General features: G+C 38.5%; 2 protein-coding genes across 2 annotated transcripts; one reads left to right on the top strand and one right to left on the bottom strand.

The window, feature by feature from the left end:
• Window positions 1–8,575: 8,575 nt before the first annotated feature.
• Window positions 8,576–18,006, bottom strand: mpdu1b (mannose-P-dolichol utilization defect 1b). The gene is made up of 7 exons (XM_038303158.1): window positions 17,843–18,006; window positions 12,748–12,813; window positions 9,931–10,063; window positions 9,773–9,858; window positions 9,579–9,697; window positions 9,385–9,495; window positions 8,576–8,968 (listed from the first exon to the last, which is right to left on the bottom strand). The coding sequence occupies exons 1-7, from the start codon at window positions 17,967–17,969 to the stop codon at window positions 8,837–8,839; spliced, it is 774 nt and encodes a 257-aa protein (XP_038159086.1). The 5' UTR covers window positions 17,970–18,006; the 3' UTR covers window positions 8,576–8,836.
• Window positions 18,007–20,671: 2,665 nt separating this feature from the next.
• Window positions 20,672–25,469, top strand: mblac1 (metallo-beta-lactamase domain containing 1). The gene is made up of 2 exons (XM_038303157.1): window positions 20,672–21,083; window positions 25,098–25,469. Exons 1-2 carry the CDS (start codon window positions 20,673–20,675, stop codon window positions 25,338–25,340), a joined length of 654 nt encoding a protein of 217 aa, XP_038159085.1. The 5' UTR covers window position 20,672; the 3' UTR covers window positions 25,341–25,469.
• Window positions 25,470–26,190: the final 721 nt, after the last annotated feature.

Here is a 26,190-nt window from a genome sequence, read left to right on the forward strand (position 1 = left end):
TCTCCGCTCCTCCCCTGGGCGTCTTTGTTCCCTCGCCCCGCTTCCCTCACCCCCCCACCGAGCAGAAAATTAGGGCTGCTTTCTGGGGGGGCTTAACCCTTTCACCGACCGCCGCCTTTCTCATGGAAATAGGAGGGAACCCCACACCGGCTAATCGGTCAGCGAGGGGAGGGGGAGGAGATGGGGGAGGGAGAGGGGGGAGTCAGTTTATTGTTTATTAGCTGCGTCATCTCCTCTAATTAACATCTACAGCATTAAACCGGGATTACTGGGAACTAACCAGTCTGCTGGGAGCAGCTCTGCCACTACAGGATATGAGTTTCTATGGGGTGAAATTACTGTCAAAAATGTCTGTTTACCGGTCTGAATTAGTAAAAGTAAATAAATATAAGATTCATGTTTGTTTCCTGTTTTCATCTCATTCATACATGTTTCATCTCTCAGAATACTGGTTTAGATTTTACAAATACAGTTTTACAACGATACAAATCCCAAATTTGCAAGTAGGAATAAAAAATTCAGAAGTGAAAATCCTAAACTAACAAATGAGTGGAATTTACAGATTTCTAAGTATGAATGAGTTCACATTTGGAAACAGAAACCCAAAACTTACAAATAGGAATTTAGAAATATTGAAGTATGAATCCATAAGTAACAAATTTAGAAGTATAAAATCCCATATTTACCAATAGAAATCGCAAATTCAGAAGTGAAAATCCTAAACTATATTATTCACAAGTACAAATCACGGATTTACAAATATAAATGACAAATTTACAAAACAGAATAAAAAAATTACAAATTCATGAGTGGGAGTCACAGATTTAGAAGCACAAACCCAAAACTTACAAATAGGAATTTAGAAATATTGAAGTATGAATCCATAAGTAACAAATTTAGAAGTAGAAAATCCCATATTTACCAATAGAAATCGCAAATTCAGAAGTGAAAATCTTAAACTATATTATTCACAAGTAAAAATCACGGATTTACAAATATAAATGACAAATTTACAAAAACAGAATCAAAAATTTACAGGTACAAATCACAAATTCATGAGTGGGAGTCACAGATTTAAAAGCACAAACCTGAAACTTACAATTAGGAATTTAGAAATATTGAAGTACAAATCCTTAAGTAAAAAATTTAGAAGTACAAATCCCATATCTACCAATAGAAATCGCAAATTCAGAAGTAAAAATCCTAAACTATGTTATTCACAAGTAAAAATCACGCATTTACGTATATAAATGACAAATTTACAAAACAGAATCAAAAATTTACAGGTACAAATCACAAATTCATGAGTGGGAGTCACAGATTTAGAAGCACAAACCCAAAACTTACAAATAGGAATTTAGAAATATTGAAGTATGAATCCATAAGTAACAAATTTAGAAGTAGAAAATCCCATATTTACCAATAGAAATCGCAAATTCAGAAGTGAAAATCTTAAACTATATTATTCACAAGTAAAAATCACGGATTTACAAATATAAATGACAAATTTACAAAAACAGAATCAAAAATTTACAGGTACAAATCACAAATTCATGAGTGGGAGTCACAGATTTAAAAGCACAAACCTGAAACTTACAATTAGGAATTTAGAAATATTGAAGTACAAATCCTTAAGTAAAAAATTTAGAAGTACAAATCCCATATCTACCAATAGAAATCGCAAATTCAGAAGTAAAAATCCTAAACTATGTTATTCACAAGTAAAAATCACGCATTTACGTATATAAATGACAAATTTACAAAACAGAATCAAAAATTTACAGGTACAAATCACAAATTCATGAGTGGGAGTCACAGATTTAGAAGCACAAACCCAAAACTTACAAATAGGAATTTAGAAATATTGAAGTATGAATCCATAAGTAACAAATTTAGAAGTAGAAAATCCCATATTTACCAATAGAAATCGCAAATTCAGAAGTGAAAATCTTAAACTATATTATTCACAAGTAAAAATCACGGATTTACAAATATAAATGACAAATTTACAAAAACAGAATCAAAAATTTACAGGTACAAATCACAAATTCATGAGTGGGAGTCACAGATTTAAAAGCACAAACCTGAAACTTACAATTAGGAATTTAGAAATATTGAAGTACAAATCCTTAAGTAAAAAATTTAGAAGTACAAATCCCATATCTACCAATAGAATTCGCAAATTCAGAAGTAAAAATCCTAAACTATGTTATTCACAAGTAAAAATCACGCATTTACGTATATAAATGACAAATTTACAAAACAGAATCAAAAATTTACAGGTACAAATCACAAATTCATGAGTGGGAGTCACAGATTTAGAAGCACAAACCCAAAACTTACAAGTAGGAATTTATAAATATTGAAGTACAAATCTGTAAATAACACATTTAGAAGTACAAATCCGAAATTCACTATTAGAGATGAGTCACAAATCCCCAGCTCACCAGAGTAGGAATCAAAAATTCAGAAGTATAAAGTACAATTTGTACAAAAAGTTTACAAAAAGTTCCAAGCTCCAATCTAAAACCACTGATGTAGCTTTTACCTTCCTTTCCGCTCGGTGGCGGTAAAACACCTAGAAGTTTCTAACATAGCAAGAGGAAGGATAACAGAACCATAGAACGTCATACTGTGCATACTTTGATCAGTGGCTCAATCCGAATACCTGAGAGTGTAGCTCCAAGCTCCTCCCCTTCACCTTTGGCGAGGTTAACATTTAGATCTCTATCCAGGGCAGGAAAGGAACTTCCTACTGCTGTGCTGAATCCAGACACCCTTTAGCTATATGGATGTTATCGCGCTAACGGAGGCGTTTTGGTCAAATTGGGACATATTTAATCAAAAAATCTTTATTATAAAACCAGAATTATATGAAGGTTATGATAATTGCATGTATCTCATACACTACATGAACAAAATATTGTATTTTTTTATTTACTTTGTGAGCTGGGCTGTGGCTATACGTCGCGTTACACAAAGGATTGTGGGAAACCGTTCACTGCCATCTGGGTCGCCCTCGATTTTATTTTTAAAAAAAGACCTAAATTACATTTTTCCCTCCCTAAAAACAGTAAGAGTACTAAACTATAATGTGTTAAAGGTTAATAATTTATTTCTTGAGATGGGATGCTATGCTACTTCCTGGAGCTAACTTTTTCGGCTTTAGATTTAAACATAAATCTAGTCTTTTTTAGTTTTATGTTTTCCTTTTGTTTTCACATTATGCTATATAGTGCGTAATCTAAAGAAAGAAACAACTAAAATGCAGATAAACACGATTTAACAGAGAAAATGTAGAAAGCATAAACATTGTCTCACCAAAGCCATATAACTTTTTTTTTCATATGTGTATTAGCATTCTTTAGTGAGTTAAGGATATAAATAAGTAGTTTTAGTACCAGAATTTCATTATTTATGCACACTATTCGCGCATTAGCAGGACAGTTTGGGTAAAGACAGCTGGTCCTAGCTTCTTCTTCTTCACTGCTAGCACCATTCAGTTAGCGCTGATTATGGCGCAATTCCATCATGGCTAAAGCCGGGCATAAGCTGTATGATTTTTCCAATCGTTGCACGCAGCTACAGCTCACACTGTACGATGAAATCGCAGAGTTTAAAAGTTCCCAGCTCACGATGTTTTTGTTCTCACACTGCGACGCTCTGATGCGATCTACCTGCTCACGCTGTACGTCTAAAAACCAGGTGGGACTCAGCTCCGCAGTGAGATGGCGCTACTCTGACTCGTCTATCCTGAAGCCAAACCAGTAGAAAAGGAATATGAAGCTAACTAGAGTGAAACGCGCTGCCTTGGATATTTGTGCGATTTTGTGCTGAAAGCCCTAAAAAGAAAAGGAGACGACGTATTTGGACAAACGTTTCGGCCTGAAAAGGGCAAAAAAATCGTACAGTGTACGTCCGGCTTTAGGCGTCTAACGTTCAATCCCTGGTTTCATTTTCGTCTTCTCCTTTAATGGCTGTTGGTGAACCTTTGGGTGCATTACTGCCACCATCTGGTAAGGAGTGGAACGGCTTCATCGGGATGGAAGTTGTGATTTTAGTAGTAAATTTGTGAGTAAAACTTTTAAAGTTGGAGTCACATGTATGGATGAACTGATTACAAGAAGCAAATCCTACCTTTACTCCCAGTGTTTGACTTACATTCAGACACCTACACAAACATTTTTATCGACAATTATTTTACCCCATACCGAGGCGCGGCAGCTCAGGGGAAATCCAAAGAAATGCATTTCATGCAGAGCATCCCATGAAGCGGGCCTGCTTTGGCAGCGGTCAGTGGGAGGGCAGGGATGGGGCGGGCAGGAGGAGGCGGAGAGCGTGTCAATGGAGGGATTTTCTGCTCCACTACATCACATTACCCGGCAACAAGCAGTGAAGCTTCAACAAGTGGTTGCCATGGATCCGCTGAGAGTGACTTAGGAGTCCACAAAGAGTGGTGGTCATTCCCAGTGTTTGGGAGAGTTTTGTGTTTTGGAAAAGGGTCGCAGTCACCGACAGGAGACTACTAAAGACCGACTGAAGACACAATCCAGTCATAACCTGTTTGAAGTAAACGGATTCCAATTGGAGCCTTTTTTTAATTCTCATTCCTTTATTCATGAGCGCTTCTTGTTCTTCTGTCCTAAATGAGCTCCTCAGCACGCAGGAGGAATTAGAAATCATGTTTAGAAAATGAGATATTTAGAGAAGCCAGCTGCTAATTTCTATCTGAAGGAATGTTGGATTTTCTACGGAGGACCAGGAGAGTCCATGAAAAAGGAATAACCATTTAAATCCAATCTAAAAAGTGTTTTGTAATTCCAAACTTAAATTGAATTATTAGAGAAACCGTTATTACAATTTTATATTTGTGAATATAAATTGTAAGTTTTATTTATTAATCCATTATTAAAATGGACCAATTTGAAAATAAAATTTCTCAATAGAAATAAAAAACAAAATGATTGGGTTACTAATTATAGGATTTAAATGTTCAGATTGTTTTATTGCTTTTTTCCTCTCCTCTTCAGAACAATAATAAAACAAAGAAAAAGCAAACAAAATAAAAAAGATGATTAGGAAGAAACAAAATAAATACAGACTAGACGTGTCAAAATAATAACCATACAAACCATACCAGTACAAATACTTTCTTACCTTAAAAAGAAATGTTTTTTACTTTACTGGAGTAATTATTTTTTAAACAACTTTTTACTTTCTACTCCTGACATTTTAAAAATAAGAATCATTAGTTTTGTTTCATTAAAGCTCATTTTTATTATGGCCTGTTTGTATATAAAAAAAAAATAACATCAAAATAATTAGTTTAATCTAGAAAATTAATTTCTTTGGACTCAGTGCTGCCCCAACTTGTTGTTGCGGTATGTTTTAAAGTTGTCTTAGCTTTAAATGTAAAATTAGATTTATTTTCTGTGGCTCTTCTGGTCTTCCCTAACAAACCATCGTTTAGTTAAAGTTATCTTAGATTTAAACGTAAAATAAATTTTTTTTCCTTCTTTGCTGTGGCTCTTCTGGTCCTCCATAGACTGCTGAACACTGATGTCCTTTTGTTAAATTTAGCTTCAATGGAACAGAATACAGTTCCAGTTTATTAGACATGCTGTAAATCAGACATCCGGAAACAAAAAAACAAACAAACAAGCAGGAAACTCTTTGAATTCTAAATATCAGGAAATAATTCATGTAAAAGGAAGAAGGAAGTTATTATTTTAAAAAGCAGGTTGGAGAAAAAGTGTCTTGAAACACAGAGTTTTTCAAAGAGGATGGCTGCCAAGAAACGCCTCAATAATGATGATAAAAAAAACACATTTCTGATAATTATTAGAAATTCCTCATAGTTTTTAATTAGGCTCATTTATCTGTAATATTGCAACGTATAGAGCATCTAGATATAAACGATATAGAGTCGTCTTATTGAAGGTAAATCCATTCAAGGAATGGTTTAATTAAAAGCTAGATTTCTACAGGAATGAAAGTAAATTTTTCACTTTTTAATCATGAAACTTGAGAAAAAAGTAAAACCAAAATCAAAGGTTTGTGCAGTAAAATCAGTTTAACTAAGGTTTTCTGTGAAGTTTTAATTTCATTTGTTCTTCTTCTCTGACATAAAACTGAATTACGACCCCAAATAATATTCTGTCCCAAAGCAGCAGATCCCAGGATATTTCACCCAGAGGAGGAACTGGAGAGCGAGGAAAAAAAACACGGACTGAAACAATCTGAACACAGAGAGCTGCACCCAGTTACTGCTGGCTGGAGGAAATCAGCGGAAATTATTGGTGGGGACATGTCCTCTCCAGTCCTTCAGAAACAATACTAAAAAAATATTTTTTGGGGGGCCATCAAGTGAAAAAATTGAAATTTGTAATTTTAAAGAATGAAGCCAGTGAAAAAAAAATCTGAAAAAAAAAAAAAAAAAAAAAATAGAATAACATTTTAAAAAGTGAAAAAAATTTAATCTCCTCTAAAAACTTTTTTGAATACCAAGTCTTTTCAAAGTTTCATTTATGGATTACATTTTCTTTGACTTAACATTTTTAAGAACAAATAATGGATCTTATTTCACTCCATATATATGTAGATTAAAGGAAAAATCTGGTCAGCAAGGAATTATACAGGTGCTGGTCATAAAATTAGAATATCATGAAAAAGTAGATTGATTTCAGTAATTCCATTTAAAAAGTGAAACTTGTATATTATATTCATACATTACATACAAACTCACATATTTCAGATGTTTATTTTGTTTAATTTTGATGATTACAAATGACAACAAATGAAAATCTCAAATTCATCATATCAGAAAATTAGAATATTACTGAAGACCAATAAAAACAAAGGATTTATAGAAATGTTGGCCAACTGAAAAGTATGAACATGAAAAGTATGAGCATGTACAGCACTCAGTATTTAGTTGGGCCTCCTTTGGCCTGTATTACTGCAGCAATGCGGCGTGGCATGGAGTCGATCAGTCTGTGGCACTGCTCAGGTGTTATGATAGCCCAGGTTGCTCTAATAGTGGCTTTTAGCTCTTCTGAATTGTTGGGTCTGGTGTATTGCATCTTCTTCTTCACAATACCCCATAGATTTTCTATGGGGTTAAGGTCAGGAGAGTTTGCTGGCCAATTAAGAACAGGGATACCATGGTCCTTCAACCAGGTACTGGTAGCTTTGGCACTGTGTGCAGGTGCCAAGTCCTGTTGGAAAATGAAATCTGCATCTCCAAAAAGTTGGTCAGCTGCAGGAAGCATGAAGTGCTCTAAAACTTCCTGGTATGTGGCTGCGTTGACCCTGGACCTCAGAAAACACAATGGACCAACACCAGCAGATGACATGGCACCCCAAACCATCACTGACTGTGGAAACTTTACACTGGACTTCAAGCAACGTGGATGAAGTGCCTCTCTTCTTTTCCTCCAGACTCTGGGACCTTGATTTCCAAAGGAAATGCAAAATTTACTTTCATCAGAGAACATGACTTTGGACCACTCACCAGCAGTCCAGTCCTGTTTCTCTTTAGCCCAGGCAAGACGCTTCTGACGCTGTCTGTGGTTCAAGAGTGGCTTGACACAAGGAATGCGACAGCAGAAACCCATGTCTTTCATACGTCTGTGTGTGGTGGTTCTTGAAGCACTCACTCCAGCTGCAGTCCACTCTTTGTGAATCTCCCCCACATTTTTGAATGGGTTTTGTTTCACAATCCTCTCCAGGGTGCGGTTATCTCTCTTGCTTGTACACTTTTTTCGACCACATCTTTTCCTTCCCTTCGCCTCTCTATTAATGTGCTTGGACACTGAGCTCTGTGAACAGCCAGCCTCTTTAGCGATGACCTTTTGTGTCTTGCCCTCCTTGTGCAAGGTGTCGATGGTCGTCTTTTGGACAACTGTCAAGTCAGCAGTCTTCCCCATGATTGTGTAGCCTATAGAACTAGACTGAAAGACCATTTAAAGGCTTTTGCAGGTGGTTTGAGTTAATTAGCTGATTAGAGTGTGGCACCAGGGGCCATCAATTTTGAACCTTTTCACAATATTCTAATTTTCTGATATGATGAATTTGAGATTTTCATTTGTTGTCATTTGTAATCATCAAAATTAAACAAAATAAACATCTGAAATATATGAGTTTGTATGTAATGTATGAATATAATATACAAGTTTCACTTTTTAAATGGAATTACTGAAATCAATCTACTTTTTCATGATATTCTAATTTTATGACCAGCACCTGTAAATGGATCATTTTCCCAAATATAGGAGCCCCTCCCTCCTGACATCTTCCGGCAGTGACGTCACTAACCAGTAGGTGGCAGTAGTGTTCTTTGACAAACATGGATGCCTCCAGTAAATGAAAATTACTCTGAATTAAAAACACTGATCATTTATTGAACAGGATGGAATCATTTCAGATTTAAAGAACTTTCAGAAGTTTGAATTCTGAATTTAATTCATTCCTCTTCAGACCTTTGAAATGTGATTTTTGTTCAAATTATGGTTTTTTACTGTATCCTGAGTTCAGAAGAACAAAAAAACGAATTTAAAAATGAAACAAAAATCTGAGTTTTTAACACGAGATCAGAGCTCAAAACCTTTATTCATTCAGATCATCTGAACATGTCATGATTAGGAACATTTCCTGGAATGTGACGACACCCACGCCCCCCACCCACCCACCCACACAGCAACAGCAACAGCTCAGCCGTTCTGGAAAATTCCCATCTTCCTGCATCGAGGGCCTGAAGAGGAGGAGAAATCGTCTAAAATGAGACGAAAACATAGAAAAGAATCTCCCAGGTGCATTCCCAGGGAGTCCTTAGCGTTTATTCTTTCTTCTTCTTCTTCTTCTTGTGTTCAGGGCTGCTGTTCCAGTAGTAGAGCACCTGCAGGGCGATGATGCCGTTACAGGTGGAGGAAATGACGTAGGTCAGCGCCATCAGCGAGTCGCCCGTTTCCTATCAGCAGAGAAAAAACGCGAAGCAAACAACATAATCAGTTTATTAAAGACAGAATTGATTTGTCCCTCCTTTCTTGCCGTAGCTGATTATCGGCTCAGATATTAAACTCACATATATATTTTTGCCACGTAGAAAAAGAGCATGGATGCTAAATTAAATAAATTCCTTTTTGATAAAGCTTCTAGTTAGAGTGGCTCAGGTTATCCTGATCTATCTCTATAGATATGCTGCTATAGGCTTAGACTGCTGGAGGACATAGGGACCCCTTTTTCATCATTCTGCTTCATTCTATCTCTATTCTCCCACTCTGCAGAATCTGTTAGTTCAATCTCTAACGTTCTGCTCTCTCTGCTTTTTCTCATAGTAGCTTCATCTGGTCTGTTCCTGTTTGGCTGTGACTCCATCCTTTGTACCTGCAGGGAGGTGAAGATCCGCGCCAGGGATCCGGCGAACAGCAGGAAGACGGAGATGGCCGACAGTTGGCCCGTGTGTCCGTTGCGGAAGTTGGTTACAGCCTGGATGAGCTGCAGAAACCAGAGGAAATCAGGAGCTGCAGCCATGAGGTCCCCCCCCCCCTCGGTTTGTTCCCCCTGGGGGGCGGGCTTACCCTGCCGATGATGATGGCTGGCATGTTGGACGCCTGCATGGTGGTGACCACCGACATGGGAGTGACCGGAGACAGGAGGAGCAGCAGGAGGCCCGCGTAAACCGCCAGGAAGAGGAGACCTGGAAGAGAGGAGCATCTGGTCTTCAGCGAGTCCTAACAGGGCGAGCTGCGGCCAGCGGGGGGCGCCGTCCCACCTATGCCGGTCCTCTTCCCGTAGTGCTGGATGAGGAATCCGATGGCGACGGTCTGCAGCATGAGGAACAGAGCTTCTCCCCAGGCGCTGCGGCAACATTCAGAGCGTTAGCTGGGCTACGATAGCGCTGGAAGCTAACAGAGGCGGCAGCGTCCAAACCTGAAGGGGAACTTGTGCGTCACGCTGTAGACCATGGTTCCTGTGATGGCCAGCAGCTCCAGCAGCACGGCGTTGAAGCTCAGCCCCTCAGCGCTGCGGGCTCCCATCAGCTTCAAGATCTGAGGTAGTTTCACTGCCAGAAGGAACCGAAGCAGAAACGTCAGAGAAGACGAGACCTGGAGGAACTCGGACATGAAGATCAGACCTGAATGGATCCTGTTAGATTCAGGTCCTCTGGACAAAGACGGAGCTAAAGATCACGGCTAATCTACGGAGAGAAGTTTGATCCATTATTATCTAAGGAAGGGAGGGAGGGAGGGAGGGAGGGAGGGAGGGAGGGAGGGAGGGAGGGAGGGAGGGAGGGAGGGAGGGAGGGAGGGAGGGAGGAAGGAAGGAAGGAAGGAAGGAAGGAAGGGAGGGAGGGAGGGAGGGAGGGAGGGAGGGAGGGAGGGAGGGAGGAAGGAAGGAAGGAAGGAAGGAAGGAAGGAAGGAAGGAAGGAAGGAAGGAAGGAAGGAAGACAGGATGAAGGAAGGAAGGAAGGAAGACAGGATGAAGGAAGTAAGGAAGGAAGACAGGATGAAGGAAGTAAGGAAGGAAGACAGGATGAAGGAAGGAAGGAAGGAAGGAAGACAGGATGAAGGAAGTAAGGAAGGAAGACAGGATGAAGGAAGTAAGGAAGGAAGACAGGATGAAGGAAGGAAGGAAGACAGGATGAAGGAAGTAAGGAAGGAAGACAGGATGAAGGAAGTAAGGAAGGAAGACAGGATGAAGGAAGGAAGGAAGACAGGATGAAGGAAGGAAGGAAGGAAGACAGGATGAAGGAAGGAAGGAAGGAAGACAGGATGAAGGAAGGAAGGAAGGAAGACAGGATGAAGGAAGTAAGGAAGGAAGACAGGATGAAGGAAGTAAGGAAGGAAGACAGGATGAAGGAAGGAAGGAAGACAGGATGAAGGAAGGAAGGAAGGAAGACAGGATGAAGGAAGGAAGGAAGACAGGATGAAGGAAGGAAGGAAGGAAGGGAGGGAGGGAGGGAGGGAGGGAGGGAGGGAGGGAGGGAGGGAGGGAGGAAGGAAGGAAGGAAGGAAGGAAGGAAGGAAGGAAGGAAGGAAGGAAGGAAGGAAGGAAGGAAGGAAGGAAGACAGGATGAAGGAAGGAAGGAAGACAGGATGAAGGAAGTAAGGAAGGAAGACAGGATGAAGGAGGTAAGGAAGGAAGACAGGATGAAGGAAGTAAGGAAGGAAGACAGGATGAAGGAAGTAAGGAAGGAAGACAGGATGAAGGAAGTAAGGAAGGAAGACAGGATGAAGGAAGTAAGGAAGGAAGACAGGATGAAGGAAGGAAGGAAGGAAGACAGGATGAAGGAAGGAAGGAAGGAAGACAGGATGAAGGAAGGAAGGAAGGAAGACAGGATGAAGGAAGGAAGGAAGGAAGACAGGATGAAGGAAGTAAGGAAGGAAGACAGGATGAAGGAAGTAAGGAAGGAAGACAGGATGAAGGAAGGAAGGAAGGAAGACAGGATGAAGGAAGTAAGGAAGGAAGACAGGATGAAGGAAGTAAGGAAGGAAGACAGGATGAAGGAAGTAAGGAAGGAAGACAGGATGAAGGAAGGAAGGAAGACAGGATGAAGGAAGGAAGGAAGACAGGATGAAGGAAGTAAGGAAGGAAGACAGGATGAAGGAAGTAAGGAAGGAAGACAGGATGAAGGAAGGAAGGAAGACAGGATGAAGGAAGGAAGGAAGGAAGACAGGATGAAGGAAGGAAGACAGGATGAAGGAAGGAAGGAAGACAGGATGAAGGAAGGAAGGAAGACAGGATGAAGGAAGTAAGGAAGGAAGACAGGATGAAGGAAGTAAGGAAGGAAGACAGGATGAAGGAAGGAAGGAAGGAAGACAGGATGAAGGAAGTAAGGAAGGAAGACAGGATGAAGGAAGTAAGGAAGGAAGACAGGATGAAGGAAGTAAGGAAGGAAGACAGGATGAAGGAAGTAAGGAAGGAAGACAGGATGAAGGAAGTAAGGAAGGAAGACAGGATGAAGGAAGTAAGGAAGGAAGACAGGATGAAGGAAGGAAGGAAGACAGGATGAAGGAAGTAAGGAAGGAAGGAAGGGAGGAAGGAAGGAAGGGAGGGAGGGAGGGAAGGGAGGGAGGGAGGGAGGGAGGGAGGGAGGGAGGGAGGGAGGGAGGGAGGGAGGGAGGAGGAAGGAAGGAAGGAAGGAAGGAAGGAAGGAAGGAAGGAAGGAAGGAAGGAAGGAAGGAAGGAAGGAAGGAAAGAAGACAGGATGAAGGAAGGAAGGAAGGAAGACAGGATGAAGGAAGTAAGGAAGGAAGACAGGATGAAGGAGGTAAGGAAGGAAGACAGGATGAAGGAAGTAAGGAAGGAAGACAGGATGAAGGAAGTAAGGAAGGAAGACAGGATGAAGGAAGTAAGGAAGGAAGACAGGATGAAGGAAGGAAGGAAGGAAGACAGGATGAAGGAAGGAAGGAAGACAGGATGAAGGAAGTAAGGAAGGAAGACAGGATGAAGGAAGTAAGGAAGGAAGACAGGATGAAGGAAGGAAGGAAGACAGGATGAAGGAAGGAAGGAAGGAAGACAGGATGAAGGAAGGAAGGAAGACAGGATGAAGGAAGGAAGGAAGGAAGACAGGATGAAGGAAGGAAGGAAGGATCGATCGACATTTGTTCTTTCTTTGGACCAACCAATGAAACCCCTGGACCCCCACATTTACGGGGGGGGGGACCCAGAGTTCTATCATCAGCCTATAAAATGGCACCTAGAATTGACTGAGAAGCAATAAAGATGGAAGATGGAGGTTTTACCCAGAACTGATCCCAGGATGATGCCGATTCCCAGAGCTTTGCTCACTACCATCTTCACACATGGCACTGGAACAAAAACAGCAGATGTTAAAATGGATCAGTTTGTTATTCAGCTTTAATCACATCCTAAAATCTTCAACCAGACAGGATTCCTGCCGCCCCAGGTATGAGTCAACATCGCCCCCTGCTGGTGAGTTCCAGCACTGACAGAAGATTTCCACATTCTAGGAGATTTTAACAATCTTTAAAGGAAAAGTTCGGTTATATTCAGAATCCAAACTTCTGAAAGTTCTTTAAATCTGAAATGATTCCATCCTGTTCAATAAATGATCAGTGTTTTTAATTCAGAGTAATTTTCATGTGAATGTGCTTTACTGGAGGCATCCATGTTTGTCAAAGAACACTACTGCCACCTACTGGTTAGTGACGTCACGGTGCGGTATCGGCTGTTGATCAAGTCCCAGTGCTGTATCTGGTGTTTGTCACAACGCGCTATTATCCATGTCATCTTGAAAACATTCTTCTTCCAAATGTTGGCTACATATTACGGGTTTTTGGCGCTAGGCTTACCGCACCGTGACGTCACTGCCGGAAGATGGCAGGAGGGAGGGGCTACTATATTTGGGTAAAAAATGGCCGCTCCCAGACTCAGTGATCACAAGAAAAATTATAATTTTTTTACTAATTAACACTAAATTTAATAAATCACCGAATTGGTTTTAGTTTTAGGTATAAATAATGATCAATTGATTATTCGTCGCTGAACGGATTTTTCCCTTAAAACATATTTTAATTTGATTGATTTAATCATAAATTACAGTCACAATAGAATTCATATTTTAATGTAGCGGATCAATTATTTACGACAAACCAAAGATTTAAAAAAATAACTTAATTTTAACAATTCAAATTAATCCACATTTTTAAAAACAGGCTCTTAGAAAATCTTTATCCGTAAGTCATCCATGTAAGAGTTTATAACAAGAGGCAAACAGAAATTTTCCACCTTTTTTGAGTCAAACACAGATTTCTGGCAGTAATTTCTCCCCATAGATTCCCTGAACTCTGCTTCAGGGAATCTTTACGGTTCAAAAAGTAAAAACTTTTGGTTTGCTTTAAAGTTTGAGGAATAAAAAGAGATTTATTTTTACTTTATTTTTCTAAATCATTTCACAGACTCTGCATCACATTGATAACAACAAACCAAAAAATAGCACCATAGATATTAATGCTCTGAACTGGTGATGGTTTAATGAGGCATCGTGATACTGTCTCTACACTGACACCTGCTGGACATTTAAAGACACTACAGGCAGCTGATTGGACAATAAACTGAATGGATCTGATGACCTAGAACAATGATATCGTTGAAGTTATTGGGGGTTATATTCTATTATTTCATATCTATGTTTAAATTGAAAACATCTTTGATATTTTTAGATGCTGCCAATAAACAATTTAAACATTTATCAATACATGGAAATTTAGGGGAAAATGTGAACGAGGATGCTGCTGGACTAGGATTTTAAATCGCAATAAGTAAAGTAAAAACAGTAAATAAACTAAGAGTCAATTTGAAATGAACTTTAAATCAGATAAGTTGAGCGATAAAAGAGATTCTGGATCATTTTAATGATAAACCGGAAAAGATGAGACTTTTTTTTTATGTTTAAAGATAAGTTTTTAAACACAGTTTATTGAGTCGGTCAGTTAGAAAGAGCTCCTCTAACGGTCACATGACTTTCTGGAGACGACAGACGCACCGATGCAGCGTTTAGCTCTATGGGCTCCATGCATGCACCCACACATCGGTGCTAATGCATCCATCACTAAGATGAACTTCCACATCAATGCGTTTTTTTTTTTTTTTCTCCCACACTGTTTACATTTGATCACTGCTGCAATTTATGGAATGGAAATTATAGGAGCCTAAATTCAGTTTAAGTTAAGGTCATAAGTCACAGTAAATGTCCAAAAGTAGAAGGTTTTCATGTGTTCGGACATTCAATGTTCTTTTGTAAATGTGCAGGTTTGTTTCTGGATGTTTAGGTTCTGCTTCAGTCAGTCGGCTAATTGGAGCCGCACAGTTTTTTTCTGGACCCCATTTATTTTTCTCCTAATCTTCTTTTATTATTTCATTTTTTATGGAAATGTAATACTTGTATTTTTATTTTTTTATTTTGGAAGTAAAAGGTTGAACTTATCAGAAAGGATCCCGTTTGCTTTTTTTGTTTTGTTTTTAATCATCAAGTGGATTAAAAAGGGGAAAAGGTACTTAGGAATTTACAGACAAATGTTCATTTACTGTCTGGAAAGCTGTAAGAAATTAAATTTTATTTCGTATACACTCTTTGTAAAATTACAATAAAAGCTGTCTAAATGGAAAGCAGACAGTAACTCGCCGCCGGCAGCAGGTGGCGCTGCATGAACCCAGAAAAAAAAGAAACTCCTGAAATCTTCAAGGAAAAATAAAGAGATATTCCCGTTAAAAAAAATAAATAAATCTCTCTTTTTATTCCTCAAACTTTAAAACAGACCAAAAGTTTTTCCTTTTGGAACCGTAAAGATTCTCTGAAGCAGAGTTCAGCGGACCTACGGGGGGAAATTACTGCCAGAAATCTGTGTTTGTTCACCTATCTGAGTAAATAAACCTGAAGCCTCTTGTTATAAACTTTTACAGGCCTATTTTTAAAAATGTGGAAAATGTTCATAATTATATGGACACTGAAATGATAAAAGATGCGATTTTTTGTTTTTGTTTAATCAGATATGTAGCCTATCTGTTGACGGATATGTTTTTAAACACAGTTTTATGAGTCGGTCACTCCTGGATCGGTCACATGATGTTTTGAAGTGCGCCGATGCAGCGTTTAGCTCTACGGGCTCCACGCACACGCCCACGCATCGGGGCTAATGGAGCATTCACTAATGATCGGCCTCCCAGCAGCGTAATGATTGGTGGAACCGATGCCTTCAAAATGAACCTTTTATTAAACCAATCAGAACATAGATCTGCCTTCTGGGAGATTTTATTCAACATTTCAATTAGAACTTTGGCTACCGTAAATGCTCTAATATTGGCCTGTGTTCCATTAGCGGCCGGGACTCTAACAACGGCCGGACTCGTATAAAGCCTTTTGTTATGAAGAATTATCACCGTTTCTGGAAGACGTCGGAATTACCAGCACATGATGATAAAGTTCTTTATTAGGGATGCACGATATAATCGGCCCCCTATCGGTATCGGCCTTAAAACTGAATATCGGACATCGGCCACCCCACCGATATTTAACCCGATATTTGATCAGCTTCTGAGTTTCTAAAGTCTAAAAAAAAAAAATAAATACTTCTTCTTCTTCCTCAAAAACTTCTTTTTTACAGACTTAAAAACTTCTAAAGACGAGGGAAAAAATATTGATCCATTAAAATATCCCAATATCTTCATATGCTGATATATTGCCATTTAAAAACACCATATCAATCTCTTTTACTAATGAAATATTGCTGTATGTCATCGTTATGCTACGAAATCCCCCGAAAATTCACCAAATGTTGCCATATTTTTATATGTCGATATATTGACGCGGTATCGATCTATTTTACTAACGAAATCTCACAAGAATTTGCAAAATATTACGAGAGTTTGTAACAGAACGATGAAATTTCACCAGATTTTGAAAGTAAAATAGATCGATACCGCGTTTTTAAAAATCTATTTGATATCAGCATATGAAAATATATTTGAGTTTATTATTTTTCAAAGTGTCAGAAATGGATAACAAAACTGCTATTTTCAATGACTACTTATTTTTGTCCAGCTTTAACATCGGTATCGATATCGGTTATCGGCTACATGAGTTTAAAATATCGGCATATCGGATATCAGCCAAAATCCCAATATCGCGCATCCCTGTTCTTTATATCGTCATGGTAACTGTACTTTTACAATAAAGAAACCTACTTTTTATAGGTTCAAAGAGACAAAACATTCAGTCTGTTTGGCTCAAAGCGAAATAGAGACCTGCTTCTAATTCTGGCCTTTTTCCAATAATGGCCTGGACCAAGATGCACCTGAGTGAAATAAAGGCCCCGTCCTATATTAGAGGATTTACGGTAATTCTAGAAAAATGTTGCCTAATTACTAAAATCAAGGTCTGTTATGGTGAAGAGAGAGCTGAGCCAAAAAGCAAAGCTCTGGATTTACCGGTCGATCTACGTTCCTACCCTCATCTATGGTCATGACTGACAGAACGAGATCCCGGATCCAAGCGGCTGAAATGAGTTTCCTCCGTAGGGTGGCTGGGCTCTCCCTTAGAGAAAGGGGGAGGAGCTCAGTCATCCAGGGAGGACTCAGAGTAGAGCCGCTGCTCCTCCACATTGAGAGGAGCCAGTTGAGGTGGCTCGGGCATCTGGTTAGGATGCCTCCTGGACGTCTCCCTGGTGAGGTGTTCCAGGCACGTCCCACCAGAGGGAGACCCAGGACACGCTGGAGGGACTATGTTTCTCTGCTGGCCTGGGAGCACCTTGGGATTCCTACGTCTGGGCTTCCATAGTGACGCTGCTACCCCTACAACCCCACCCTGGATTAGAGGAAGAAGATGGATGGATGGAAGGAATGTGTATCGATCATCCATGTACTGTTAGAGAGCAACAGACTGAAGCCTTCTGTCATTTATTTAACCACTGAATGCAATTAAAGTAGGAAAAAGAGAAAAAAATCTACTTTATTTGGAGAATAAAGTCTTATTTATTTCATTCAGCTCCTAATGAGAAAAAGTTCCTATAAAAGCAAAACTACATGGAAACCAAACTGAACCTGCAGCTCTACTGCATCACAGTAAAATTCACTTGAAAATCCAACAGCTATTAAAAGCAATTGAACGCATCCTTTTAACCCCGAAGTCTAAATTTTGTATTTATTCCTTTTAATTTAATTATAATCGTTATTTTTTTCTCTCTTTTCTTTCGACATGTCGACCTTCTGAGATCCAGATAAAAGGGGAACCAGTCTGGACCAACACGGAGGTCCAATAAACCGGAACCTGAACATTTCTCTGTGTTCAGGGGGAATGAAAACCCGGACGGACCCACTCACCGTCCAGGAAGTCCAGATCCAGGAAGAACTTATCGTAGCACAATTCTGGCATAAAATAAGCCACTAAAATCCCTTTTAATGGATCCATGAAGGAAGAACCTCTGGGATAATCTGACGTGTCCGCCATGTTCAGTGACGTTGCGTTTCCCTTTTCTTCTTCGTCTTATTTTTGGTTCAGTTAGCATAAAAACGAAAGGTGCGCACTACTGCCACCTGCTGGTGTGTAGATTTACTGTGATTCTTAGTTTGAGTTGGAATAACTTCAATTACTGACTCTTTTTATTACACATTCTTTAAATTAAACTATAATTCTTCTCATTTCGCCAATATTCTTGACTTTTTTTTTAACTTTTAAAGACTTTTGCACCATTCAGACCTTAGAATCAATTATTGATGTAAAACAGTCAGTTAAAAACAAGTGTCAGCTAAAAAATCATTAAATGAAGAGCTTGTAGTTGTCCATCATCTGACCCAGAACATAAAATGTTATTAAAACCTCACAGCTGAATAAATCCTCCATGTTCTGTGTGGAAGTTAAACTCCAGCCTTATTCTGGCTTTAACCTCCATAGCTGAGCTCCTTCCTGCAGTCTGTCTCTGCAAGACAATAAACGGCCATCTTTGCTTCACTGATTAAAACATTTAAAAGTCAGGCCTTTGGCTTATTTTTCCCATTTTAAACTCCTCCTATAGAAAGAGTGTTTGTAAAAACCGTCCCCAAAAAGACTAAAAACGCAATTTAAAAGGCTAAAAATGGTCTTTAGTCTTGTCCTTTCCATAAAAATATGGAACATATTTTCAGACGGACCTCAGAAAGTGAACTGGTTTAAACCCCCCCCATTAATAACAGATAAAAACCAGTTTGTGGCGATGGCAACGTGTAAAATCAGCAGGTTGGTTTTTGATTGGAGGCTCGTATAAAGTCCTCCACTGGGTCCATCTTCCTGAAGTTTCTCTGTCTAGATCCAGACCGGCCGGTTCTGAAGGTGTCTTTGGTTTATTGCTTTTGTGCAGCTGTTGGTAAAGAACTTTCTGCTCTATATTAGATAAAACCTCTCTGTGCGTCCAGGCTGGAGGGCAGAGGTCAGCTTTGTGTACAAAGCATAGAGACGAGAACAACAAGAAAAGGGACGCGAAGAGAGGGACAAAACCTATGGCTATTCTATTAATATTTCTCTATCTGTAGAATGGGGCTGTTTTATCTGTTTAATTCTATTCAGTCTATTTCTATAGCTCCAATTCACATCATGTCATCTCAGGTCACTTTCCAGTTCACCAGATCATCCAGTCAGATTGATTCAAAGTTTTCTATCTAAGGAAAACCAGCTGATTGCATCGACTCATTGACTCTTCAGCAATCCCTCACACTAAGCATGCTTGTAGCGACAGTGGAGAGGAAAAACTCCCTTTGAACAGGAAGAAACCTCCAGCAGAACCAGGCTCAGTGTGAGCGGCCATCTGCTGAGGCCCACTGGGGTTCAAGGAGACAGAAGCAGACATAGAAAAAGAAGCATAGATACAAAAGGCAACTGTCAACAAGCTCCACAGGCGGCCCCGTCCAGGAAACACACAGCCAGGCAGACGAGCTCCGAGCCAGCTCCCATGTCAGAGGATGAAGAGAGCACATCCAGTTAGTCACAGTCAGAGAAACAGGACTACACTAGAAAACAGGCCAAGCTCCAACATCTAGAAACAAAGGTGTTGATGGCAGCAGCACAGCTGATATTTCTCTCCAGGATGGAGTCACAGCCAAACAGGAACAGACCAGATGAAGCTAGGGAACAGGTGTGGATAGAGGGGACTAGAATACCACCATGGATGCTACCTGAAGCAAAAGTAGACCTTATACTACTAGACAGGAAAAACAAGGATAAAAGAGGTATTTTAACATACATTACAGGCATATATTAATAGTTATTACAGCTTCATCCAGCCATACACAGAAACATCAAAAGGTTTAGTTAAGGAGATAGAAGTATCTATCCCACAGTTCCATATTATCACAGGAAAGAGGACCAGTCATAATATACCAGTATACACAGGAGGAATGCTAGAAATTCTGTTTATAGAACAAGGGTAGAGGAAATAAGACCCCTGAGAGGATTATTGGTTCACATTCATCGTCACTAATCAGTTTGCAGAGAAGTCACTCAGATAGTAGAGCAGATGTTGGGATTGATATCATTTTGACTTTTAAAAGTAATAATTATAACTATATATATTATATAGAATTACATTTATAATCATGACTTGAAAAAGTCATATTTATGATTCTGAATCACATAATTATTAATTTATATTTGCTATTTTTTTTTTTTTTTTTACATGGCAGAAACAGGCTTCCATACATTTGCTTCCCATCCAGGAAGCTTTTCCCAATTCAAACAGTCAAAAGGTCAATGTTTATATTTAGAAAACATGTTTATGTTTAGAAAAACATGTTTATGTCATGTTTTCTAAACATAAACATATTTTCTAAACATAAAAAAGGCTTTATTTGGCTACTGCATAAAGCCCGGAACTGAACGCTATTCTGACATTTTTAATTGCAAAATCTTTTTGGAATGGTTTAAAATAAAAAATAAAAGCGAAATAAGAACTAGGAGAAGAAAGGAGATAAAATAATTACAAAATTATTATTCTATTATGAAGGAATTAAGGAGCAAAGATGTAAAAAGTATTTTTATTTGTTGGGGAAAACATTTTCCGCTCCGGAACTGAAATCATGACCAACTCAGACCAGCAGGTGGCGGTAAAGCTCCAACCTACCGCCGATAGACTCCACTAGGAGCCCGAGAAGGAGAGGCGGCGGCAGCAGCCTGCTTCTGGACATGGACCCGGACCCGGACCGGTACCAGAAGGTGTGTTTGTCCCAGAACCAGCTGGACTTCCCGGGCCAGCCTTATTCCGTGTCCGTCCTAAAGGTCGGATACTGCGTCCCTCAGCCCGGGGGGGCGTCCAAAGCCGACGGGACCATCACCCTGATCAGGGGGCCCCAGGACATCCTGGTGGACACCGGGGGGCCCTGGGACCGGGACTTCCTCCTGCAGACCCTGAAGCAGCGGGGTATGGACCCGGGGGACATTAGGCTGGTGGTGGGGACCCACGGACACTCGGACCACATCGGAAACCTCAACCTTTTCCCTTCCGCCCTGACTATAGTGGGCTATGACGTCAGTGAGGGAGACGTTTATCTGGCCAATCAGCTGGCAGAGGGACAGCCCTACCCTGTGGATGAGCAGGTACTCTGGGTTTGATTCAAAAATAAAGTCTGAAAATTATGAGAATAAAGTTGTTTTTTATGATAATTCTTACCAGAAGCTCTCTGCCATAAAATGAGGAATGTCAAGTAGTGATTTTATTTAATTTTTTTTCGTTGTCTCATCCTTTTCCTCTCAGTTACCAATCACTTCTCTGATCTAAAGTTAATTTCAAACTGACTCTTAGTTTATTGACTTTTAGTTTTAAAAATATGATTTAAAATCCTAGTCCACAACCATCTACATTCACATTTTCCCCTAAATGTTCCTGTAAGCATAAATGTTTACATTATTTATTGGCTGCATCTAAAAATATCAAAGATATTTTCAATTTAAACATAGATATGAAACAATAGAATATAACCTCCAATAACTTCAATGATATAATTGTTCTAGCTCATCAGATCCATTCAGTTTATTGTCCAATCAGCTGCCTGTAGTGTCTTTAAATGTCCAGCAGGTGTCAGTATTCTGTGAGAACCACCTCTAATGTCAAGCATCTTCTGAGGAAATATTGTCTTTTAGCATTAAATTATGATCAGAATCAGAACTATAAATCTATTTTCTGCAACAGCTCGTGAAATTATGAATTTATTCTTGTAATTTTTTAAAGTTAAACTCTAGCCTGGCCCTCATACTCCGTCTTATTAAACCGCCTGAATTTTCCTGGAAATTTTCGCTGAAATTAAAGTAAATCCACCCTGGAAGACTTCTTTGGGGTGCTGATTGTGCCAAACCTTCACACCAATATTATGGGTTATTTAGCCTGTAAAAACTTAGAAGTTTATTTTTAGATCAGATTACCAGCCGATCATTTATATACTTATATGTATAACCAAACTTAACCTTCGATTATTTCAATTGAATTCAAAAATCCTGTATTACTCCCAAAGGAAAAATAATGATTAATAAAGATTTTATTCCTCTATCTAAATTAAATATAAAAAATTATTAGTATTTATTCATAAAGCAAAACATTGAGCTTAAAATTAAATATTAATTTTATAAATATTTCGCTTTCAATAAAATCATTTGTTTAAACCTAAATAGTTAGGTTCAAGTATTTATTTTGTAATCTATATGTTTACCTCCAAATTAAATATTTGACATTTTCTGAATAAATATTACATTAAAAGAAAAGTAATTGGCTTAAAAAAAACAAATGTTCTGTTTTAAATTAAATATTTTAAAGCTATGATAAAATGTTTAGTTTGTAAAAATGAAATGCGTAAATGTCTGATGGATCATATAACTTTGAAAAATGAACTGTAATTTTTTTATCGCTTATTACAGCCTAAATAACCTAAAATATGGCTGCGATTATTATTATATTTGTACCAATGGCACCCCGTATAATCCCTGTTCACAGCTTAAAATCCAAACGGTGATTAATTCCGTAACAAACCGTCCATTTGTTTCGCTAAAGTCGCCGACTGAAGCAGAAATACTCAAACTGAACGACCTGTCAGTGAAAAAGGTCACAGAAAAAAATTCAGTTCTCTCACATTTATTCTACAAATTAATCCTGAGATTCAAAGCTGGTTTATTTTTTTCAGTGACTTTTACATTTTAAAATCCCTTCCATTCATGGGCGGTTCTAGACGGGGGATAACGGGGGCCAGTGCCCCCGTTATGGCCCCAGTACTGCAGACAGAACACTAAAAGAAATTCTACTGATGATCTTTGCAGGAACAGAAACGGTTACTGATCGGTCCTTTGGATCTATTTCATTTTTTTTTCTTTAAAAAAATTAGTTTTACTAAATATTTTAATAATATTAAATAATGACAATAAAAAAATACCCTTTTTAGCTTGTCTTAAGTTCTAGAAAACAATTTTTTTTAACTTAAATTAAGTAAAAAAATATGCAAAATTCCTGAATTTGAAGCTTTATTTGATCTTTTAGGTATTTATATAGCTACTATTTTTTTTGTTGCTTTTTTGCTTTGCTAATGGATTTTTATTTCGATTTTAACGATAATCCAAATCATCATTTTAAAGAAAAAAAAAATTCAGCTAGAAGACAGAATTTTAATTAAAACTAATTGAATAGAAATTAAAAAATGGCCCCCGGTACATTCGGTCTAGAACCGCCCTTAACTTCTGTTTCCTCAATCACCTAAATGATGTATAATAAAAGAGTAAAAGATATAAAACAGAAATAAACAGATAAGAGCAGAGGACTATGGCTGCGATATAAAAAGATTTATCATTTATGGCTTTTCTAAAGACCTGATTCTGCTTATATAATGAGGGACGGGCAGGAAGGAGGCCGACCGAATCCAGACGGCTGACTTCAGAGAGAAAAAACAGTCGCCATGACGATATTTACATCTCTGTTAGCCGAGAGGAAAACCTGCGTCTTTCTGCTTTTATGTCAAATAAAGAAAAGAGAAGCAAGAGACTGGCGGGAAAATTTAATCCAGTGAAAATTTCTGTCATTTTACAAATTATACGGTAGGCGGCTGTTAATGGGCCGAAACAAATCGTTTAAATTACAAAATACATCGAAATAATAACGATGGATTGATTCACAAACCTTCGGAGGTTTCAGAATTTCAGAATTCCCAAACATTATTCAAAACAAAGAAAAATTATGTTAATTGTTTGAGCAAACAGCATATTTTTATATTAATTAAAGCCTCCAGGTCACCAAAGGTCAACCAGAGATTTAAATTTCAACTGAATTCAATTGAAGACATTTTTAATAAGAAAAAAAAGGAAAAAAGGGTCCAATATTCAGCTACATTCACCTCCAAAAAAATCTACAAAAATCTGCCTTCATGTAAAAAACAAACACTACAAAAAAGTATCTACAAAAAATTCACTTTGAAAATTCACCTTAAAAAAAATCACCTACTAAAATTTAAACAGAAAAATTCAACAGCAGAATTTTTTTGATAAGAAAAAAAGCTGCGAATATACAACAAAAAAAATGGAAGTACAAACATTCCCGCAAAAAATACGACTACGAAAATGTATCTGCAGAAATTCATTCAGAAATTCTCTTGAATAATTTAAATCGAAAAAATTTACCGTAAAAAAATCGCCTACTAAAATTTAAACAGAAAAATTCAACAGCAGAATTTTTTTGATAAGAAAAAAAGCTGCCAATATACAACAAAAAAAATGGAAGTACAAACATTCCCGCAAAAAATACGACTACAAAAAAGTATCTGCAAAAATTTCACTTTGAAAATTCACCTTAAAAAATCACCTGCTAAAATTTAAATAGCAAAATTCAACAGCAGAATTCTTTTGAAAAGGAAAACAAGCTGCGAATATACAACAAAAAAACGGAAGTACAAACATTCACGCAACAAATACGACTACGAAATGTATCTGCAGAAATTCATTCAGAAATTCTCTTGAATAATTTAAATCGAAAAATTCACCTGTAGAATTTCTCATACAGAAATGTAACACAAATTGAACGCCTGAAATCTGCCTTAAAAACATAGAAACCAAAGAATAACTTCTAGTTTTTTACCTGCTTTAGTCCGGATGCTGTGGGACTGGCTGAAACCGGTTCCCACCGGTTCCCACCGGTTCCCACTGGTTCTCAGGACCCGGCAACGGGGGTTATTTAAGGAAGCTCAACACTTTTTGCTCCTGAATTTTAATTACATAAATTCAACCAAAAAATGACAATATATAAAAATAAATTTGAGAGAAATACAGCAGAGTTTCTCTATAAAAACTTATTTTGATTAAAAAGTTTAATTTCTGGAGTTCAGATCTTGTTTTTACAGAACATGTTCTTTGTTACAATAATGGATTAAATTCAACTCCCTATCAACATCCTCTGTCGCAGCAAATAAGTGACAGTTTCATCTTTTTCCCACTTGCTGATGCTTGAAAACATTATATATTTAACATTATTATATTTTATACACTATAAAAAACATCAGTTACTTGTCGTGATTTTATAAGGAAGGTGTAAACCTCCGGTTTAGCAGAAACCAGGCTGAACTGGTCCGTCTGTCTCGCTCACAGGTGTCAGTAATTCCCACCCCGGGACACACGGGACAGGACGTGAGCGTCCAGGTGAAGGGGACGTCCGCTGGGACCGTGCTCGTAGCGGGGGACTTATTCGAGCGCTGCTCTGATGACGACACCTGGAGGGATCTGAGTTTGAACGCAGCGGCGCAGGAGGTCAGCCGGCAGAAGGCCCTGAACGTCGCTGATGTCATCATCCCTGGACACGGACTTCCTTTTAGAGTCGTCAGGAGCCCATGACCACAGGGCTGGGTTGGAAAGGACACGTCTAACGGGGGGACATTGGGCCCCGTCCCCAAACAAACCTCTGTGCGTCTCTGTGAAGGAATAAAATTCAGAGTTTTAATAAAGTTGCTCGTCTTGTCTGGACTCGTCTGAACATTTTTATTCAGTCGTAAAAAAACAAACCTAAAGGCTCAATCAGCATAATTAGCCTGGGGGGGGGGTCTAACCAGGGGCGGATCTACAGCGGGGCAACTGCCCCCTATTACCCCCCTCTACTTTTATTCATTTTTTAAATAATTATAATTGCTAATACCACACACACCTCGCTGCTGTGTTTATTTATGAATATAAACAAAATAAATGTTACACTTTATTGAAAGTACAATATTTAATTGTACTTTTGACAATTTAATGGAGCATTAAATTGGATAAATATATCTTAAATTTCATAAGACTTTAACATGAATGTATTACATGGTATATTTTGGTTTTCCAGTTAGCCGCATAACCAAAGAGCTACTTCTGACTCTGAATGAACTTAAATATTCATTTCATTCAGTTTATTTACATTTTCTGACGTTCATATTTTTGACTCCCAGCAGAAAGACGGAACCATGCAAGTTTTATTATGTTATTTTTAGAAATATAAGTTTTGGGAGGAGCTGTTATGAAAAACAGCCGAACCTGACGAGCTTGATGAGGAGGACGGACATCTGATTGTTTTTTTATTTTCATTTGGGCCGAATGTCGGGGATTGGTCAGAGTTTTTATACGTTTACAGACGTCTGATTTTTTTTCTTTTGTTTTTCTGGAATAGCTGCGGTATAGACGGGTCTAGACGGTTGTTGGTTATCATAGTTATAAA

Source organism: Cyprinodon tularosa, unplaced genomic scaffold, assembly GCF_016077235.1.
Source record: "Cyprinodon tularosa strain WSP-4 unplaced genomic scaffold, ASM1607723v1 ctg507, whole genome shotgun sequence".
Classification (NCBI taxonomy): Eukaryota; Metazoa; Chordata; class Actinopteri; order Cyprinodontiformes; family Cyprinodontidae; genus Cyprinodon; species Cyprinodon tularosa.